Source organism: Pocillopora damicornis, chromosome 14 (genome assembly GCF_964200805.1).
Source record: "Pocillopora damicornis chromosome 14, jaPocDami1.2, whole genome shotgun sequence".
Lineage (NCBI taxonomy): Eukaryota > Metazoa > Cnidaria > Anthozoa > Scleractinia > Pocilloporidae > Pocillopora > Pocillopora damicornis.
Genome location: NC_142683.1, coordinates 11997501 through 12015000, shown reverse-complemented (window position 1 = coordinate 12015000; position 17500 = coordinate 11997501). Strand labels below are relative to the sequence as shown.

General features: G+C 39.9%; 1 protein-coding gene and 2 pseudogenes across 1 annotated transcript; all 3 read right to left on the bottom strand.

Moving 5' to 3' along the window:
- Positions 1 to 2156: 2156 nt before the first annotated feature.
- LOC113664814 (uncharacterized) lies at positions 2157 to 4678 on the bottom strand. The gene has a single exon (XM_089193213.1). The coding sequence runs from the start codon at positions 4650 to 4652 to the stop codon at positions 2334 to 2336; it is 2319 nt and encodes a 772-aa protein (XP_089049339.1). The 5' UTR covers positions 4653 to 4678; the 3' UTR covers positions 2157 to 2333.
- A 7295-nt stretch (positions 4679 to 11973) lies between these two features.
- LOC149034452 (uncharacterized) overlaps positions 11974 to 17500 on the bottom strand; it is a 38929-nt pseudogene continuing 33402 nt past the window's right edge.
- On the bottom strand, positions 12887 to 13740 carry LOC149034457 (uncharacterized; annotated as a pseudogene).

The following is a 17500-nucleotide window of genomic DNA, read 5'->3' as shown; positions in this document are numbered from 1 at the left end:
CTAACTTAATAAAGGAACTAATGAATGAACCAAGTGCCATGGCAAACACAAAATATATATACAAATAAAGACGAAAGAGCTTGCTCGAAACGAGATAAGCAACAAAACAAGTGAATACAACTTACATATCAGTCCCTATACGCCGGTGGCTTGAAATCAAACTTTAGAAATTAACTTTGGATGAACGTCGAACATGAACAGTGAATAGCGAAAGCGGGAGAGAAAGACTATCTGAAGTCCTGTGCGGAGATAAAGCTCAGGCTTAACTAACCTGTTAGGAAATGACCTCTGTATACTTATACTTACATTATCTGGATCTTCTGTCCGCATAACCTGTATGGCCACTCTTTGGTGGTTACCATCAATCACCTTCAATTTATGCGAGTTAGGCTTGTCTTTATTGAATTCTTTTGGCATCAAAACTCCTTTTACTATCGCTAACAGTGACCAAAAAGGGACGTCATTTTCTTTCAATTCTGCCACAAGGGATCTCATGAACACTTCATCGATATCCCGAAATGTGTATTCTTTCCTCGGGACTTTCAAGCTTAAAACGAGAACTTTTTGAGGCCCTGTGTAGAAATGAATTAATTTAACTTTAATTTTTTTTTATTTTAGGAAACCAATGCTGGCTTCTGCACTTTAGAAATTTATTGAAATTTCAATAACGAGAGATAACTTGAAATCTTGAAACCCTGTACAGGTAAGGGAGTCAACAATTTTACCGCCAAAGAAAAACTTCTACAACAGTAATTACTCATGCAGTGATATGGCATAGCATTACTGTGGCGAGTCCACTATAGTCTCATCTCCATTTTCACTTAAAGTTGTACAAGCACCAGTTAGTGCTGGGACACTGGCGCTTAAGTTTTCGTTAGTCAACGCAAATGCCATGATCATGAAGATGTCATTGATGGATCTCTGGCTCTTTACACTTCTTTTCATGGGCCTGGCAAAGTTGTTACATTTAATGCACTTTGATTTTAGGGGAATTTAAATATATGTGAATAAATAATTGAAATTTGTTGACTCAATTCAATCTGTTACACCACATCATCCTTAAATTGTACCAGCATTTCTTTAACTTGAGAAACACTTGGAGAATCTTTGTCTTCTTAATTTTTCTGATGTTGTACAACACACCTGAGAAAGACCTCTCTTTCAGCTCTATTGTAGTCTTTGGCTGAGGGTCCTAAAATGTAATACCAATCATGGTGGTTCGTTGCTAGGTTTTTTCCTCCCGGAAGCGCGGGCGCGTGAATGTCTGCGGTAATTTCCATTAGTATTCCAACGTAAAGCAACATGGCAGCGAATTTAAGTGAAGTCGTGTTCGATTTAAGAGGCCAAACAGATTTTTCAGAGAGGGGAAAAACATTTTGGAACGCAAGTGAACTGGAGCTGAAGTTTTCTTTTGAGCGGGAATGGATGAAGGCGGTCAGGCGAGCAAAAAGACGACCAAACTATGGTATGGGGAAGATGAATAGCGGACTGGGAGAGGTTTGCGGCAACAAACTTGAGCTTTGTGGTCCACTGGTGGATGGCTACCTTTTAGAAATTGGAGAGCAGATTGCTTCGAAACTAAGTCGCTCAAAAGCAACATCATTGGTAGGCCCAGTTGTCATCTTCATTCCGTGACAGATATTTCGTCACATAACAGTTTTGTTCAGGGGCTATAGTGGAGAAGTGAAATTTAATGAAAGAAAATCAAAAATTACTTCGACACTATCTTGTATACAAGCAGTGGAGAAAGTGTTTTCGCCGGCGAGATTCGAAGGCCAGGATGTTTTTAGAAAAAGACATTTCAGTCAACAACCGAAATCAAAGGGAAAGCTGTCGTCTGTTTACAAAGGCAGGTCAGCCGTTGTATCTGAAAACACTCCTTTTGTTGTTCAATACAACCTCAAAAGTCAGAAGGCTATGGTGACATTTTATATTCAACGGTACACGGCAGAGGATTTTGTTTTCGACAAAAGCTTACAAAGTCTCATGAATAAACAAGGTAATATTAATTAATATTGTGAGGTTAGTGTTGATCAAAGAAACACGAGTTTGTAGCTTTTTTTTCAAACATATATTAGTTACACGTCTGTGTCAACATGGTCTCATGTTGAAATTTTCTAGACACTTTATTTCCTGTAAATATATTTAGCTTTCCATCTGGTGTGTAAAATATATTATTTTAATTTTTATTACAACTTCAATGATAAATAATCTTAGGTGACATTGCAGTTAAAATTTACCTGGTTAAAAAAATAAACTTATGTAAACTTTAATGGTAATAAAATATGATTATGGAGCTTTCTGGTGATACATTGACAGTGAAAAGTCTTATTCTATATAGTCTCACTTGCTAATGTACCCTCAAGGCGTCTAATAAGAACATCTTTGTTTCCACTAGTGCTTAATTGCCTACTTTGCAACTCCATTTTTAGGTCACTTACTTTCATATTTCTAGGGTTTAGATTACGGCTATTTGTAGCTGGACCAACAGGCTGTTTGCTGCATAAGTGAACACTTTTATGAGCCTCGTATGTTACAGTATCAGGAAATCTCTCATTACATACAGAGCAAAGGACTGGTTTTAATGATGAAAGTACTTCAGGTATTAGTTGCTGTCCCTTTGCACACTGGACAGTCACCCTGGCATCTACACATACCTCACATATATAATCATTAATTTCCTTTTCTCTTCCACAATTGCAAAAGTTGCTTGAATTTAGCTGAGAAGGAAGCCGAGACTTAAAATGAGAAGTATAAGAACTTGGCATTGGTTGATGTTCTGACAAATAAAATGCTCTTACATAATTAGCTCTCATGACTTGCCACCATTTCCCTTTTTCAGTTGTTTTATTGGATCTGTTTGTCAAATCCAAGTCATTTTTAACCCCTGAATGTTTAGCCTCTTTTGCCTGTAATGATATTATACCATAACCCACTTTGTAACTTTCATACAGTTTAGTTGCATGATATGGTATGGCATACCCTACTGTCCACACAGTCACATTGACATCTGATGAAAAAAATAATGCATATAAATTAAAATAGAGTGTACAAAATTCTGTGAGCTCATCAAGGTAGGAAGGGCTAACTTCAATTTTGTTAAAAAGAGCCCCAGCATTCCTAAGGAATTGTGCAATTTTTCCTAATGCTAATCTTTCTAGTTTCTGGGCTGGGGATTCATCTAAGACTTTAAGGGCATCAATGAGCCTAAAAGAAAAGTTTGCCAAAGCAATGGCCTGGTCTCCTATCAACCGTACTGGAAGCTTCTTGTGCCTCTGAGCCTCATCATTATAGTGATCCTTAATCACAGAAGCTAAATACCCCAACCCACAACCAAGTTCACCAAAATCTTCCTTATGGTTACTTGACAGTGCATTGCCCAGGTCACATACAAACTTTTGGTTAGAGGCATTAACAAAATCAACCCTAGTAGATCGTTCTCCAGCACCATCATTATGTGGAACATAAACTTGTGATTTTCTATTCCCATTACCATTTCCTTGATCAGCTCTCCTTTCTACAGCTGAGGCACTTAATATATCAATAAATTTGGTAAAAACACCTCTTTGTGCTGCTACCCTGTATATGGTATTTAGCACATGTTGCCATGCATTAATTTCACAGTGGATGGGCTCTGGGCGCTGCCGCTCTGCAAAAATTCCAATTCGGGGGGTGCCTAACTGGCGAATCCCATTCTCTACCATGAACTGTAGTTTTCTTGAGTGGCGATTTTTTTCACTCAGGGAACATGGCAGGGAAATCATAAACTCATTTACCCTCTTAACATGGGAATTTCTGACCTCCAGAGTATAAGGTTTGAATAAATCTTCCTCCCCCATCCCAATAGTGGCACCCATAGTACACATATTTCCTTTGCTTACGTTAGCATAAGGAGATGGGTAAGTGGCAGCTTGATTTAACTCATTGTTAGCCCAGCTTTGCCAGCTCATATCAGCACTGGGCTGAAACTCTACAGTACACTGCTTGTTAGAAACAACAAATACATTACCCTCTAACATTTCCATTTCATCAGTGTGTTGCTTCCAGATACTTTGTAACACCTCATCTTTCTCCCCCCGACTGACACAATGTAAAATGTACTGGAAATCCCTGCTTCTCACCCTCTCCCCAAAATTCCATGATGTTAGGCTGCCAATTGACATGGTTAGCTGACTTGACTTAGGGGCCCCATCATCAGAAAATTGCATGATAAAATGATTTATGTTGTCATTAAACCAAATTAGCTTACGGAATAAATAGGGAAGTCTAAGGTGCAGATCAATTATCATAAAAACCAACCCAGTTATTGTTCTGGAAACACCCGGTGCATTGGGAATTTGATTAACATGACCAATGTCAAGACTTCTTACAAAATTCTCCACCCGTTTGTCAGAAATAGCTATATTTGGCACCCTTAAGTCCAAACCTAAACATTTTATGTTACGGGGTACCCATAGATCAGAGTTTGGATCAAAAACGGAAGACTGAGTTTTGCAGACAAGGGCATACTTTCTGCGAGACAGGAAGTTCTGGTACTTCATAAAAACAGCTTGTTTCAAAGCCTCATTGGAATTTTGATACCCTTTCATTGTCTTGTCAAACAGACCCTGGAGATATTTCCCTCGTTTAAGTCCAGAAATCAGTGTGTCCATGGTTTGATTGTCAGCAGTAGATGAAATATAATCCCAAGCCCATATATTGACCCTTCCTTTCCCCCATGAATAAATTCTAATACATTTTTTGTCTCCTGTCTGTTAGGTTCCAAGAGTTCGATGTCGCCATAGTAGTTACACAAAATGGCACATCAACCAATGCTAGGAGTAATAACTGATTTATTTCTCATAGTGGGTCATATTATATACAGGTTTTTAGATAGGCGTAATTAGAACGGAACGATAATCATTTTAGGCATTTACCACAAAGGAAATTTGCAGGTGGGCAGTAGTACGTTGTGGTGTATTCTAATCAGGGGCAAGTGTTAAGTAACTTAAGTGTGGGTGCTCGGAATATCCGGGCATGTATTCTAACACCCCCTCTTGCTCGGACGTTGCGAGCATAACAATCTAACTGAAATAACAATCATACTGAAATAACAGAACAACCTTCGTTTTTCATAAAATTGTAATTTACAATCCTTGAACTTGAAAACAATCCGAAGATTCATTGAAAATATCACTTACTGCGAAGCGCTCGGAGTTTACAGATGTTCAAAAGCTTTTTCTGTTATAGCGTGAGATTGAGGACAAAATTGATCATTACGTTTCGTCGCGTGTGTTTTTCCTGTGTGAAGCAACAAAAGATGCCGGCGACTGACGAAATAACAAGTTAACACGAAAATCAGATAACACCCAAACAAACAATTTTAGCTACCGATTTTCAGTGAATTTTTAAAGAACAATTTTCTTTTAAGTTTCAAGACAATTTGAAGATTCAACATACATACAACGTACTAAAATGCGAAAGTTACACACCACAAAATTGATAAATAGGCCTGAAATGAAATTCTATCTTGTTATTGATCATACGTTGCCTAGCACGTGACCTAAATCTACCCAGGCGGAGATCCAAAATGACGGTGGCAGGCTTGGGTTAGTTATATCACTCAAAACTCGTTCCCGTTTGTCTCATTTGATAAAGAGGGAATCGTTAATGTTTTCATTAAGACAGTATTGCCTTGATTTTCTAATATTTACAACGAAAGACAGTAAATTTCACTTTTCACCCACATTTACTTCCAACCTTTTCTTTTGAACCAGAAACAAAAATGATAGACGTTTAAAACACATGACATCATCCACCTTGTCAAATGTAATAGCATGATCATTTCAATTGTAATGCCTTCTTATCCAAACGTTACTTTGTTTCTTTGCTACATTAGCGAACACTGAACTACTGCTCGTACTCTAGATATGACAATCAACCACAAAATTCCCTAAACCAGATAACATTAAACATATAATCTAAAAAATCATATAGCGACGCTTGATCGCCGCTAGCTGGACCGTACAAATCTCACTGATCGACACAACAAATATCGCCCCAATTTCTTTCATGGAACGCCTCCTTTATTAAATGTCGTATTTGACCGTGAAGCTAAAAATAATTGATTCACAAAATTAGGGACAAGAAATTAGCTATAGAAACACTCGAGGTAAATTAGACTTACATTGTTGCCGGATCTGGCGAGAGTTGACACAAAAAGACCTTTCCTTCCTTCGATAAAAACGACAGACAATTTCTTTCTATTAAACCACGAGTGCTTGCGAAATCGATCGAATTATTGAATTAGACAATAGATCCGTTCTGTTTGGAAATGCGATACCACTTACGGAACGCGTGACGAGGCACCTAGTGTGACTTTTACAGATTATTAACTAAACGATTACTAAATCAAAACAAGGGATAAACCCGTGCCTTAGGGGCACTTACAATCATGTGTCAATTCACGAGTTTGCTCACAGAGCACTTTGATTCGCTTCAATGTCCTGTGATAACCTTTTGTTTTGTTCTTGTAACTCTCCTTTTCTTTTCAAAGCTACATGTGAAGATGAACTCTTCCAGAATGCTTGAAAAGTTCTACTAGAATCACAGCGTCCTTGGTGAGAATTAGGCTTACTGCATTTTCTGCTTTTTCCGCACAGAGGTTTTCGACTGCAAAGTGAGCAAGAAATGTAAGTTATTCAACATAACCACACAAACGCGAATTCGACGTTCAGAATTGCTTTGCTTACCTATCGTCCCATTTATCCCCTGAAAAACTGCTGGCCATACGAAGATTCTTCCTCGAATGGTCTTTTCACTGCCGTAATTACACACAATGATTGGCGATCTGTAGAGAATCCAATATGGCTGCCAGCAAGAAGCATCGAGCGCTCGATAAAATCGGGGTTTAAAATGTACAAATTTACGGTTTCCACGATTGAAAATACAAACAAACGGAGTCTACATATAACGATAAAGCTTTTTTATTTGTGATAGGTAGGATACAACGAGAATAGAAAATTACCCAGGATGGATTTCCCCCTCACAACGCGCCAAATTCACATTCTTAAACGATTTCACCTCGAAAACACAATCCTAAGGGGGGGTCCTGAAATCAAAAAGATACTTTAGTATGAGAAGAATATACCTACCCCTGAAAGTAACGATTTTGACCTTTTTAGCTAGCGCTTAAACCAGGAATTTGTCTCAGAAGGGGACTGAGTAAAACTCGCTTTTCGTTACCAAACGGAAGCGTATGCAAGCTTTATTATTAGAAAGCCATAACTGGAATGTTGGACAACTGTGTAAGATGCAATTGTATTCATATTGTTTATTGTATTGCCGAGAAGCGAATTTCAATATCTCCACCGCTACTGAGCCATCGAACGCGAAAACAACAAAGGCCTGTTGGATCACGTGACGAGAGGGACGCTATGGGAGGAAATCGCATAGCAACGAACCACCGTGAATATACAAAAAACCCAACTGACAGTATTTTCTTCCATGCTTGAATATATTCCTATTATTCTAATGGTATAACAAGGAGGCATTATCAGCTATGAAAAAACTTAAGGTTAAACAGTGTAATGCTGGGATAATTTTTTGAGATGCTAAAACACAAAGATTGGTTAAAACAGAAAATAAACCGCTTTGAACCAAAAAGGCAACTTTTCTCCCACTTGGGCAATGACATGATGCCCGCTGTGTTTTAAAGAAAGTTTTGATGGTATTCTAGGGCTTTATGTACATATTTTAGCCTATTTTCTACTTTATGCAAATGACGCCCAACCTAACTGTTCCTGTGGCTTAAACAGCACTCTTACGAAATTTTAAGGCAAATCAAATCATACATGCTCAGCAGATGTCAGAGACTCTTTAAGCAAAATAAAGAAGACCGAATTAAAGCTAGAGTTGTATTAATGAAAAAGTTATCAGAAATATTTCCACATACTTCTTAAAAAGACTGTAATTTACACTAAAAATTTTAAATTTGCCATCATTGCTCTACTAATGCAGTCCAATGGCAACATATCATCATTTGCAGTGATCTCTGATGGGAACGCATCATCCATAATGTAATGAAAGATACGAACTTTACTGAAATTACAACACAAAAGAGAGTAATTTGACTTGATGGTGGAACTTGTTGTGGCATGATGCAACTTTCCAGAGACTGCACTGTATTGATACCACTTAAGGAAAAAAAAAACCTGTAAATTAGAAAGAATCAAGTTGAGTTGCATTGTCAGCACTTCCCATGTGCAGGTTGTGAACATCTGAACTTTCAAATATCTTGTTTTATAAAGGGTGTATGCTTTCCACTCCGCATTGCAAAACTGCATTACTAACAGATAAGGTTTGCTTTCTGTACAAATACCATAAACGAAGGGGAAACAGGGGTGAACCAACTGTTTCACCAGTGATGCTTCTTTAATAACATCGTACTCTGTTGAGAGATGCTTGTTAACCCTTATCATGCTGACTTTGAGTTCAGGTTACAATCCCTTAAACTGACTTTATTTTTAGAAACGCACTCATGCATGACAGTTGATCCTTTCAACAGCATTGAAAGCTTTACTTTTCATCAAATCCCAACAACCTATATATCAAATTAAAGCTTAATAAATTTCCTTTCTGATTATTCTATTATAATAAATTTTGAACCTAAGTTGCTTTTAAAATTTAGCTATGAAATCATGTTTTTGACAAAAGTTGTACATCAACAAATAACACATCATATTAATTTCTTCCAAAAATTATCTGTACAAGCCTAAAATGGCAACCAGAGTTAAGCCCTAGTCCAACAACTTGATAAAACAATTCCTGTGACTGTGAGAGCATTTTTTTTCTCAAAATAGTAGCAAAATTGCATATTTGTCTAGTCAACACATAATCAAATTAGGAATTTATTTACATTGTCTGGTTTTGAATTAGTTCAAAACAGTCAGCTCAGTTGTATGGGTGTAATTGGTCTAAATTTATCTATTTCTGTGTTTGAATTGACTTCAAAACCAAACAAAACCAAAAAAAAGATGAATAATGGCTATGATCAGTTAATCAATTGGTTTCAGCATCCACATTGTCATTATTGGCATCATGTCTTCGAATGTAAGCAGCAACATAGTCCTCAACAGTGTTGTACAACTGGAAGCAGTCTTGCATACAGAGTGCTACTTTACAGACACTGCACTGAAAGCTAGACTCCTTCCCTGGCCTCTTCCTTTTATCTCCTGTCCTTTTCAGAATCTTCTTTTGGGCAGGAAAGCAAACCACACATGCCCGGGTGATGTTGGACTTCTTCCCAGTACCCAGTATTTTCTCTGGGAAGTGACCTCCAACTTGGAGGCGGGTTAAGCCTTCAGCTGACCTCCTTGGGCGGCCTCTTGGAGTGAGAGAATGGGAGATGCCAGAATTCCTAACAAGCTCCTTCACAAGCTCCCTTCAAAAGGTCCTTTGCAGTACAGGTGACTGGGTTCTATGTTTGTAGAGGATGTAAGCATTCAGGATGCTTAAGGAAAACAGATGGAAGAACACTTTCTTCCACCATTTCATGGTGCGTCGCCTGAAGCAGGAATAGGCCACCATCTGATCACACCTGTCAACTGCCCCCATGAACTTGTTGTAGTCATGTACAATCTCGGGTTTAGTGATTGGGCGCCCAGTTCCAGGGTGATTTCGGCCAACTTCTACATCTGCAATGGAGTGAACAGATGACAGCATCTGGAAAACTCTGCGGTCCTTAAATTTAACAGCCAGCAAAGTTCCATTATTCATAACAAACTTGTCACCTTTTTTTTTCACTTGTGCCCTTTTAAATTCCTGGGGAATACCTTTCCTGTAGCGGGCTGTTCCACAGGCCCCAGTGTTCTGCCTATAGAGCTCAGCAAATAAAGTAGGTGATGTGTAGTAGTTGTCAACATACAAACACCTACCCACATTCAAATAAGGTTGCATGAGCCTCATGACTAAGTCATATGTTTTGCCTTTAGCACTGGGTGGTTCTTGGTTTACACCAGTGTAAATTTCAAACCTACAACAATAGCCATTACTTGAGTCACACAACAGGTATGACTTTACACCATACTTATCTGGCTTGTCTGGATTGTACACTTTGAAGTGCACTTTTCCTCTGAATGGAATCATTCCCTCATCTATGCAGATATTTTTGCCTGGCTTCCAGACATCTGAAAAATTCCCAGTGACAACACTGTATATAGTGCCAAGCTTGTTTACTGGGTTATACCCTTCCTGTCCTCGAGGAATATAATTATCATTATTGCACAAGTGAAAAAATGTTAAAATGTTCATAAATTTGTCTCTTGACATAATTTGAGGGAAAAAGGGAGTAGATAAAACCTCGTCGGTGGACCAGTAATCCTGGATATTCTCTTGATTCACCAGGCCCATCGCAGTAATCATGGCAAGAAAAGCTTTCATCTCACCAGATGTCACACCATCCTCAGGCCAATTTCTAAACCTCGAGTGCTGAGGTAAACGATCTCTTCGCTGAAAAGATGCGATTGTTTCCCTTGCATATTTATTTGTTTGGGATGCAATCTCATCAAATAGGTTTTCAGGAAAGAGGAGATGAAAGTAGTCAGAGAATGATGGATTGTCAGGAAGCTCCACATTCAACCCTCGATCAGCTGTGAAGTCAAGCCTTCGCGGGATACGATCGCCAAGGACCCAGTTGTCTTCTTCGGTTTCTTCTTCGCTCTCCTCCTCGCCATCACTGTCTTCTTCGCTTCTGCCATCTTCTTCTTCACTGCTTTCAGAATTATCCGTGTTTTCATCAAAATCGCTATCCTCTCCACCAACAACTTCATCGATAGTTCCTTCATCAACAAATATAATATTGGCCGCCATCTTTGTTTATCAGTTTTACCGCGCAACAAAATTAATTTCATGCTAATTAATTCTTTTATTCTACCCGGATCTTCGGAACTCTGTCGGATGCTTAATTTATGTCCCTTTGGTAGGCCCATGACCGTAAACCTACCTAAGCCCGACATATTCCGAACTTCTACGCCAATAAAACAATGATGTTCGGAAACCCGGAATATTCCGGGACCCATCCACATGGACGAACACGTGCGCCCGGAATATTCCGGGAACCGCATGATAAGGGTTAAACTGTTTGACAGCAACTGACATCCCTCTATAATACATTTTATAGCATCTTCCAAAGACCCCACATCCCAGTAACAGTGGTCGGTTAGCAGAACTCTTGAGATCTTTAACATTGCTGAGATGATATCTGTTTACATGTGTAAGTGGTAGGTCAGAAGAAAAAACATCAGGTGCCTGCTTTTTTTCCTTCACCTGGTTTGATTTATCTATTGGCCTAGACTGAATGAAATAGCAACAAAATATGATATATTAGACTGTTTTTAGGACTTATTTAATACCTTAAGCTTATGGTAAGCCTGTAGGGGTTTTAGAAAATACAAGAAACAGCTAAAAACACCCTATAATATCATCTGCTACACTGCCCTTTATTGTCATACTAGCAGACATGACACGGCAAGTTGGGAGTACGTTTACTGGCCTGACTACTTCAGGGGATTTGAATTTAAAAATTGAAAAAAGAGTCGAACCTGTATATAACGGCCCTATATTAAGCGGCCACCCTTGAACGGAAGCTAATCCACGTGTCATTTTATGCAGCATTTTACTGTGTTTAAAATGCGATCCATCATCGGTGTAACGAAATAACTTGTACAAGGCTACTGTAAGCTGATAATTCGGGTGTTTAGTATCATTAACGCTTTCCACATGTCCGCAATGAGTTGATGTAAAGCACCATATCACGAACCATGCCCAGTGTGTATTTTTGTTGATCCTGTATTAAGCGGCCACCTGTGTTAAGAGGCCAGTTCCTCAAGTTCCGAGGGTGGCCGTTATATACAGGTTCAACTGTTACATAATTCAAACTGCACAAAATTACTAATTTATGAGAAATAAAATCATTTAACCTTTTCTAAAGCTCCCTCATGCCTTGAGACTACTGTAAAGAGTTATTTCTGCATTCGGTAGCCTTCCATGTAATCTCTTCACTGGAACAAAAGTAGCTGCTCCTTCTAGTTCAAAGAGATCCTTGTACCACAACTCCACTGGAGCACCTATCAAGTGCCGTGAGGGATGGGACTGGAACCAGCGCACAACAGCTAATAGGCAACGAACTGATTGCTCATTGATTTTGATGATCTGCTCCATAAAAAAACTCAATGACACCAGGCTTGAGATCACCTCCACTAGTGTCAATTTTTCCTCCCAAAGCACACCACCTTGAAAGAATATAAAATGATCTGTCTGACTGTCTCTGTTAAGCTTGAGCCATATCTTTTTCCAGAATATTTACAAACAGCATATCTATGGAAATGGCCAGTAATGGATTCCTTATCTATGTTATCGAATATGTTACTGTAGCACTCTTTTAAATATGGGAGAGACTCCTCACCCAGGTAATCTCTGTAATGAGACCCACAGCAAACAAATGATGAATCCTCAGCGGACCATGTGTGACCTTTCTGCACAACTCCAACAGAAAGAATGCTCAGTGTGATTACATTTCTGGAAATGTTTCCTTCATTTGAACAGTATTCTTGTAAGGTGCCTGTCTGTCTAGAAACCAGTCCTTCCATTACTTACTTAAAATGTTCCTGAAATTTGGTAGGCAACGGCAAGTCCTTTACAAATTGGTTTGATGTAAACTTCCGCATCAGCTGTATTTCAACTGACCTCCGATTTGTTCCATACCAGTGCTGTCAATAAATCTTGAAGTAGACGTCCCCACTGGGGACGATGCTTGGAAATGCTATTTTCAACATTTTCCTGACAGTATTTGGGCCTTAAGAACAATCAAAATTAAGACTATATTCAGCATATTCTATAATAATAATAATAATAATAATAATAATAATAATAATAATAAAGACTTTATTTTACGAGGGTAACACATAATAGCATAGCTAATAAACTTGTGGCCCTCACTCAGAAATAATTACAATATAAAAACTAGTATAATACAATATAAAAATAGAAACTAATATAATAGAATATAATTACAAGATAAGTAAAGAAACTAAAAAGGAAACTATACACAAAAATGACTTAAAAATTGTTGCTGCGAAAAAATATTAGTCCACATATTGTGCTTAAAGCACCTTATGCTGTCCGCCATCCGTATGCGTAGTGGTATCTTGTTCCAAATTTTGGTTCCGGTGACGAGAAAAGTGCGCCCGCCTTCAGTTTCCCTGTTATATCTGGGGCACAGTACATTAAAGTTTGAATAGCGCGTAGTTCTTGAATGTCTTGAGTTGTTGATCGGAATATGCTCGTTTAAATAGCTAGGTAGTGCACCGTAGATTCATTTAAACATTATCGACGCTTTGTCAATCTTACACTTCTCGTAAAAAGGAATCCATTTCAGTCTATTAAAGAGTTCTACGGATGGAGCCATCCGCTCTGCATGAAGGATGACCCTAGCAGCGCGTTTCTGCAGCTTAAAAACTCTATATAACAATTCTTTGTCACAATTTGACCAGATGGCGCTGACATAACTCATAACCGGACTAATAATAGAGTTGTAATACTGAATGCGTTGAGGAAGCGGTAAATACGTGCGAATTTTTCGCAAAATGGCAATACGCTGTAGCGTTGTTTATAGGAAGAACAAGACACACACAGGTCTATTTAATCGATGTCCGACTAACTCTACTCAACCGGAAAGCATGGTCTCTCAAGTTTTGTTGCCATGGTAGTTATGACGTAAATGCGGACCGGAAGTAAATAGAACGATAACATCGATATCGTTACATCTCCCTTTCTTCAGGAAACAAAAAAAAATGTAAACGTAACTGAATGTCTCAATCCTAGTTTAAAATAAACTACAAAAAAAAAGAAAATTAAGAGTTTGTCATGTCCTTTTTTTGTTCTTTCGATAACCCCAATCACTGGTAACGTGTGGGTGGTCGCACAATTCGTCCAGATCGAGTGGTGGTCACCGATGGGGAAATCTCCTGCTTATCTGCTGCAGACTGAGGTGGATATTCCGGATGTGGCTTGTCCGTGTTCTGCAAAGGTACTGTGTCTGATTGGTCCTTACTGACTGCAGTACTTGGTATGGAAGGTGGTACCGATGGTATTTCATTACCAGAATTTGCAGTAGCAGAAATTGGTGTTGCTTTTGGGGATAATCTCATCCCATCTTCACTGTGTGGCATCACTTCACGTGTATGTCTCAGGTGTCTGCAGTTCCTCCTATAAATTCTTCCATCTTCTGTTCTGACTTGATAGGACCTTATGTCGACTTTGCCTTCGACTCTTGCTTGGGTCCAATCCTTCTTCTTTCCCAAGTGGGATTTTAGTGGCTGCAATCGCACTGTGTCTCCTGGGCGCAGTTCCTTCAGTTCTTTGGCGCCTTGATTGTAGTACCGGGATTGTTTAGCCTTTTGTAGCTTCAACTTCTGATCAACCTCCTCTGGTAGCTTCGGCTTGAGCAATTGGTTTGAGGTTGGGAGTGGAGTCTTTGTTCTTCTACCGAATAATCGCTGAACAGGTGACGAGTTGAGTGTTTCTGTGGGAGTATTTCTCCAGTCCAGCAGGGCAAGATATGGGTCTTGTTCGGACTTGACGGCTTTCTCTAGCAGATGTTTTGCTGTCTTCACCGTGTTCTCGACTTTGCCGTTGGACTGAGGATATGTTGGAGAGCTTGTTATATGTTCAAAACCATAAGTGTCTGCGAACTGTTGGAACTTTGCGGAGGAAAAGGGCTGTCCATTATCCGATACAAGCTGGTCGGGAATTCCATGGCGGGCAAGATGGGCTTTCAACTTCTTCACAACTTCGTCTGCTGTCTTGCTTGTCATCCTGTCGACTTCAAAGAAGCTTGAATAGTAGTCAACGGTCACCATGAAATCTACACCGTTCAGATCAAAAAGATCAACTGCGATTTTCTCCCAGGGTCTACTAGGCAGTTCGTGACAAATCATGGGCTCTTTTCCTTGCTCGACAGGCTGGCTGTTGCAGACGGCACACTTTGCTACATAATCTTTGACATCTTTGTTCATCCCAGGCCAGTAAGCTACTTCTCTTGCTCTTCTGAGACAGCCTTGGATGCCGATGTGGCTCCGGTGGATCTTAGCCAACATGTCAGCTTTCACGCTCATAGGGATAACTAGTCTTTCACCTTTGAACACCAGTCCATTCTGTAAAGACAGTTCGTCCCGAAATGTAAAGTAACCACTGATGTTTGCTGATACCCCAGCTTTGGTAGCTGGCCAACCTTGCCTGATTGTTCTCTTCAGCTCTCTCAGGGTAGGATCGGATTCTGTTGCTTGCTGAATGGCAATCAGCGTTGGTTCCGATACTGGCAAGTATTGTATCATATTGATGTGCTCTAGCTCTCTTTCAGTGTCTCCTCTCATGTCCTCTATGTACATAACATCTTCTGCTACATCTTCTTTTGTGCTCTTGCGCACTCTGTATGCTCTGCTCAGTGTATCTGCCAGATACATTTCAGTCCCTTTTTTGTAAGACACTTGAAGGTCAAACTTCTGCAATCTTAGCAACATTCGCTGGAGACGTTTAGGCGCACTGAGTAGACTTTTACGGAAGATGCTCTCCAAGGGTTTGTGGTCAGTTTGGATCTTGACAGGTCGACCATATACAAACTGCTCAAAACGTTCTACTCCGAAAAGTATTGCAAGCATCTCTTTCTCTATCTGGGCATAGTTCACTTCTGTTTCTGTCATGGAACGAGATACATAAGCCACGGGCCGGCCTCCTTGCATTAGACATGCACCAAGTCCTTGGTCTGATGCATCACACTGCAATTCCACGTCGTCTTTGGGGTTAAAATACTTGAGGACAGGGGCAGCTGAGAGTATCTCCTTAACTCGCTTGAAACTACAACCTTGTACTTGCTCTTCCTTATGGAACTGGTTCCCTTCTTTCAAAAGGTCTCTCATTAGGGATGTAACTTCTGACAGGTTAGGAGCAAACTTCTGGAGGTAATTTACCATGCCGAGAAGTCTCTTGAGATCTTGTTTGCTTGTTGGGGTTGGCATCTCTTTGATACCTTGTACCTTGTCTGGGTCAGGCTTAAGACCATCTTGACATATAACATGTCCCATAAACTTCACTTCTTTGCGACGGAGCTTAAGCTTCTCTTTGTTTAACTTAATGCCAGTAGCGCGGCAGCGTTCTAACAATGCTGTCAGCTTTGCATCATGGTCAGAAAGTGCTTCAGCTTCTGTTTCTCCGACACCAAAAACAAGGATATCATCAAATATTGGCTTAATTCCATCAAGACCTTCCAGGGCGTATTCCAATCTCCTCTGAAACTCTTCCGGAGCGGGTGATATGCCGAAGGGCATCCGCGTCCAGCGGAACCTTCCCCAGGGGGTACCAAATGTGGTCAGAAGACTGCTTTCATCGTCTAGCTGTACATGCCAAAACCCATTCTTCGCGTCGACGACACTGAAGACTTTAGCATTCATAAGCAGCGGTAGTAGATCATCGATCACTGGAAGGGGAAAATGATTTCTCCTGAGTGCTTTATTCAGAGGTTTTGGGTCAATACATAACCTTATCTTTCCATTGCTCTTCTTAATGACCACCATTGAGGAAATCCAGTCTGTTGGAACATCTACTGGTTGCAAGATGCCTATCTTAACTAAGCGTTCTAGTTCCTGTTTTAAAGGCTCTTTTACTGCAAAGGGGACTTTCCTCACTGGCAGTGCCACAGGGGTTACAGACTTATCAATCTCAAGGTGAAGCTTTCCTTTGAGCTTTCCTTCTCCTGAGAAGACATCTCCGAATTTGCTCACGAGATCCGGCTGTGTGGGAATCTCATTCGAGAGAGACATGATGTTATCGGTGTTAATCACTATGAGGCCAAACTGCTGCACTGATTCAGCACCAAGGAGTGCTGTGTGACCTGTTGGAACGACGGTGTATTCCGTGAGGAAACACTGTCCATTCTTGGGGTTGAAGGTCTCGACCTTAGTACATCCTAGAGGTTTCAGCTCTGATTTGTTGAACATGACAAGGGTAGTTTGAGTAGGCTGAAGGCGTTCCATTCGCGGATCGTTAAATACCTTCTGATAAATATCTGCTGGGAGGATATTGACTGTTGCTCCACAGTCTAACTGGAATTTCACTGTTTCATCCCTCAAGCGCATGTTAGCATAAATCTTCTTTGGACTGTTTTTTGCATAAAGGACGCTCACAGATTCTACACTGAATAAGTAATCATCAGAATCTTCGTCATTAAACTCCTGAACTTCTTGTTCTACATTGTGAACTGACTTCTTAGTTTGCTTTTTGTTAGCTTTCTGACTTCTGCAAGCCACTGAGAAGTGGTTCATTCGACCACAGTTATCACACTTGTGCTGCCATGCTGGACAGAGTTCCTTTTTTAAAGGATGAGTTCTGTGGCAGAACTTACATCTAACTGGTTCTGTTACTTTGTTGGGGACGGGGCGTTGGACTTTACTGAGATTTCGTACTTTAT

Bases quoted from the DNA above. Each gene is read 5' to 3' on its own strand.
- LOC113664814 (XM_089193213.1), bottom strand. From the start codon at position 4,652: ATGGACACACTGATTTCTGGACTTAAACGAGGGAAATATCTCCAGGGT.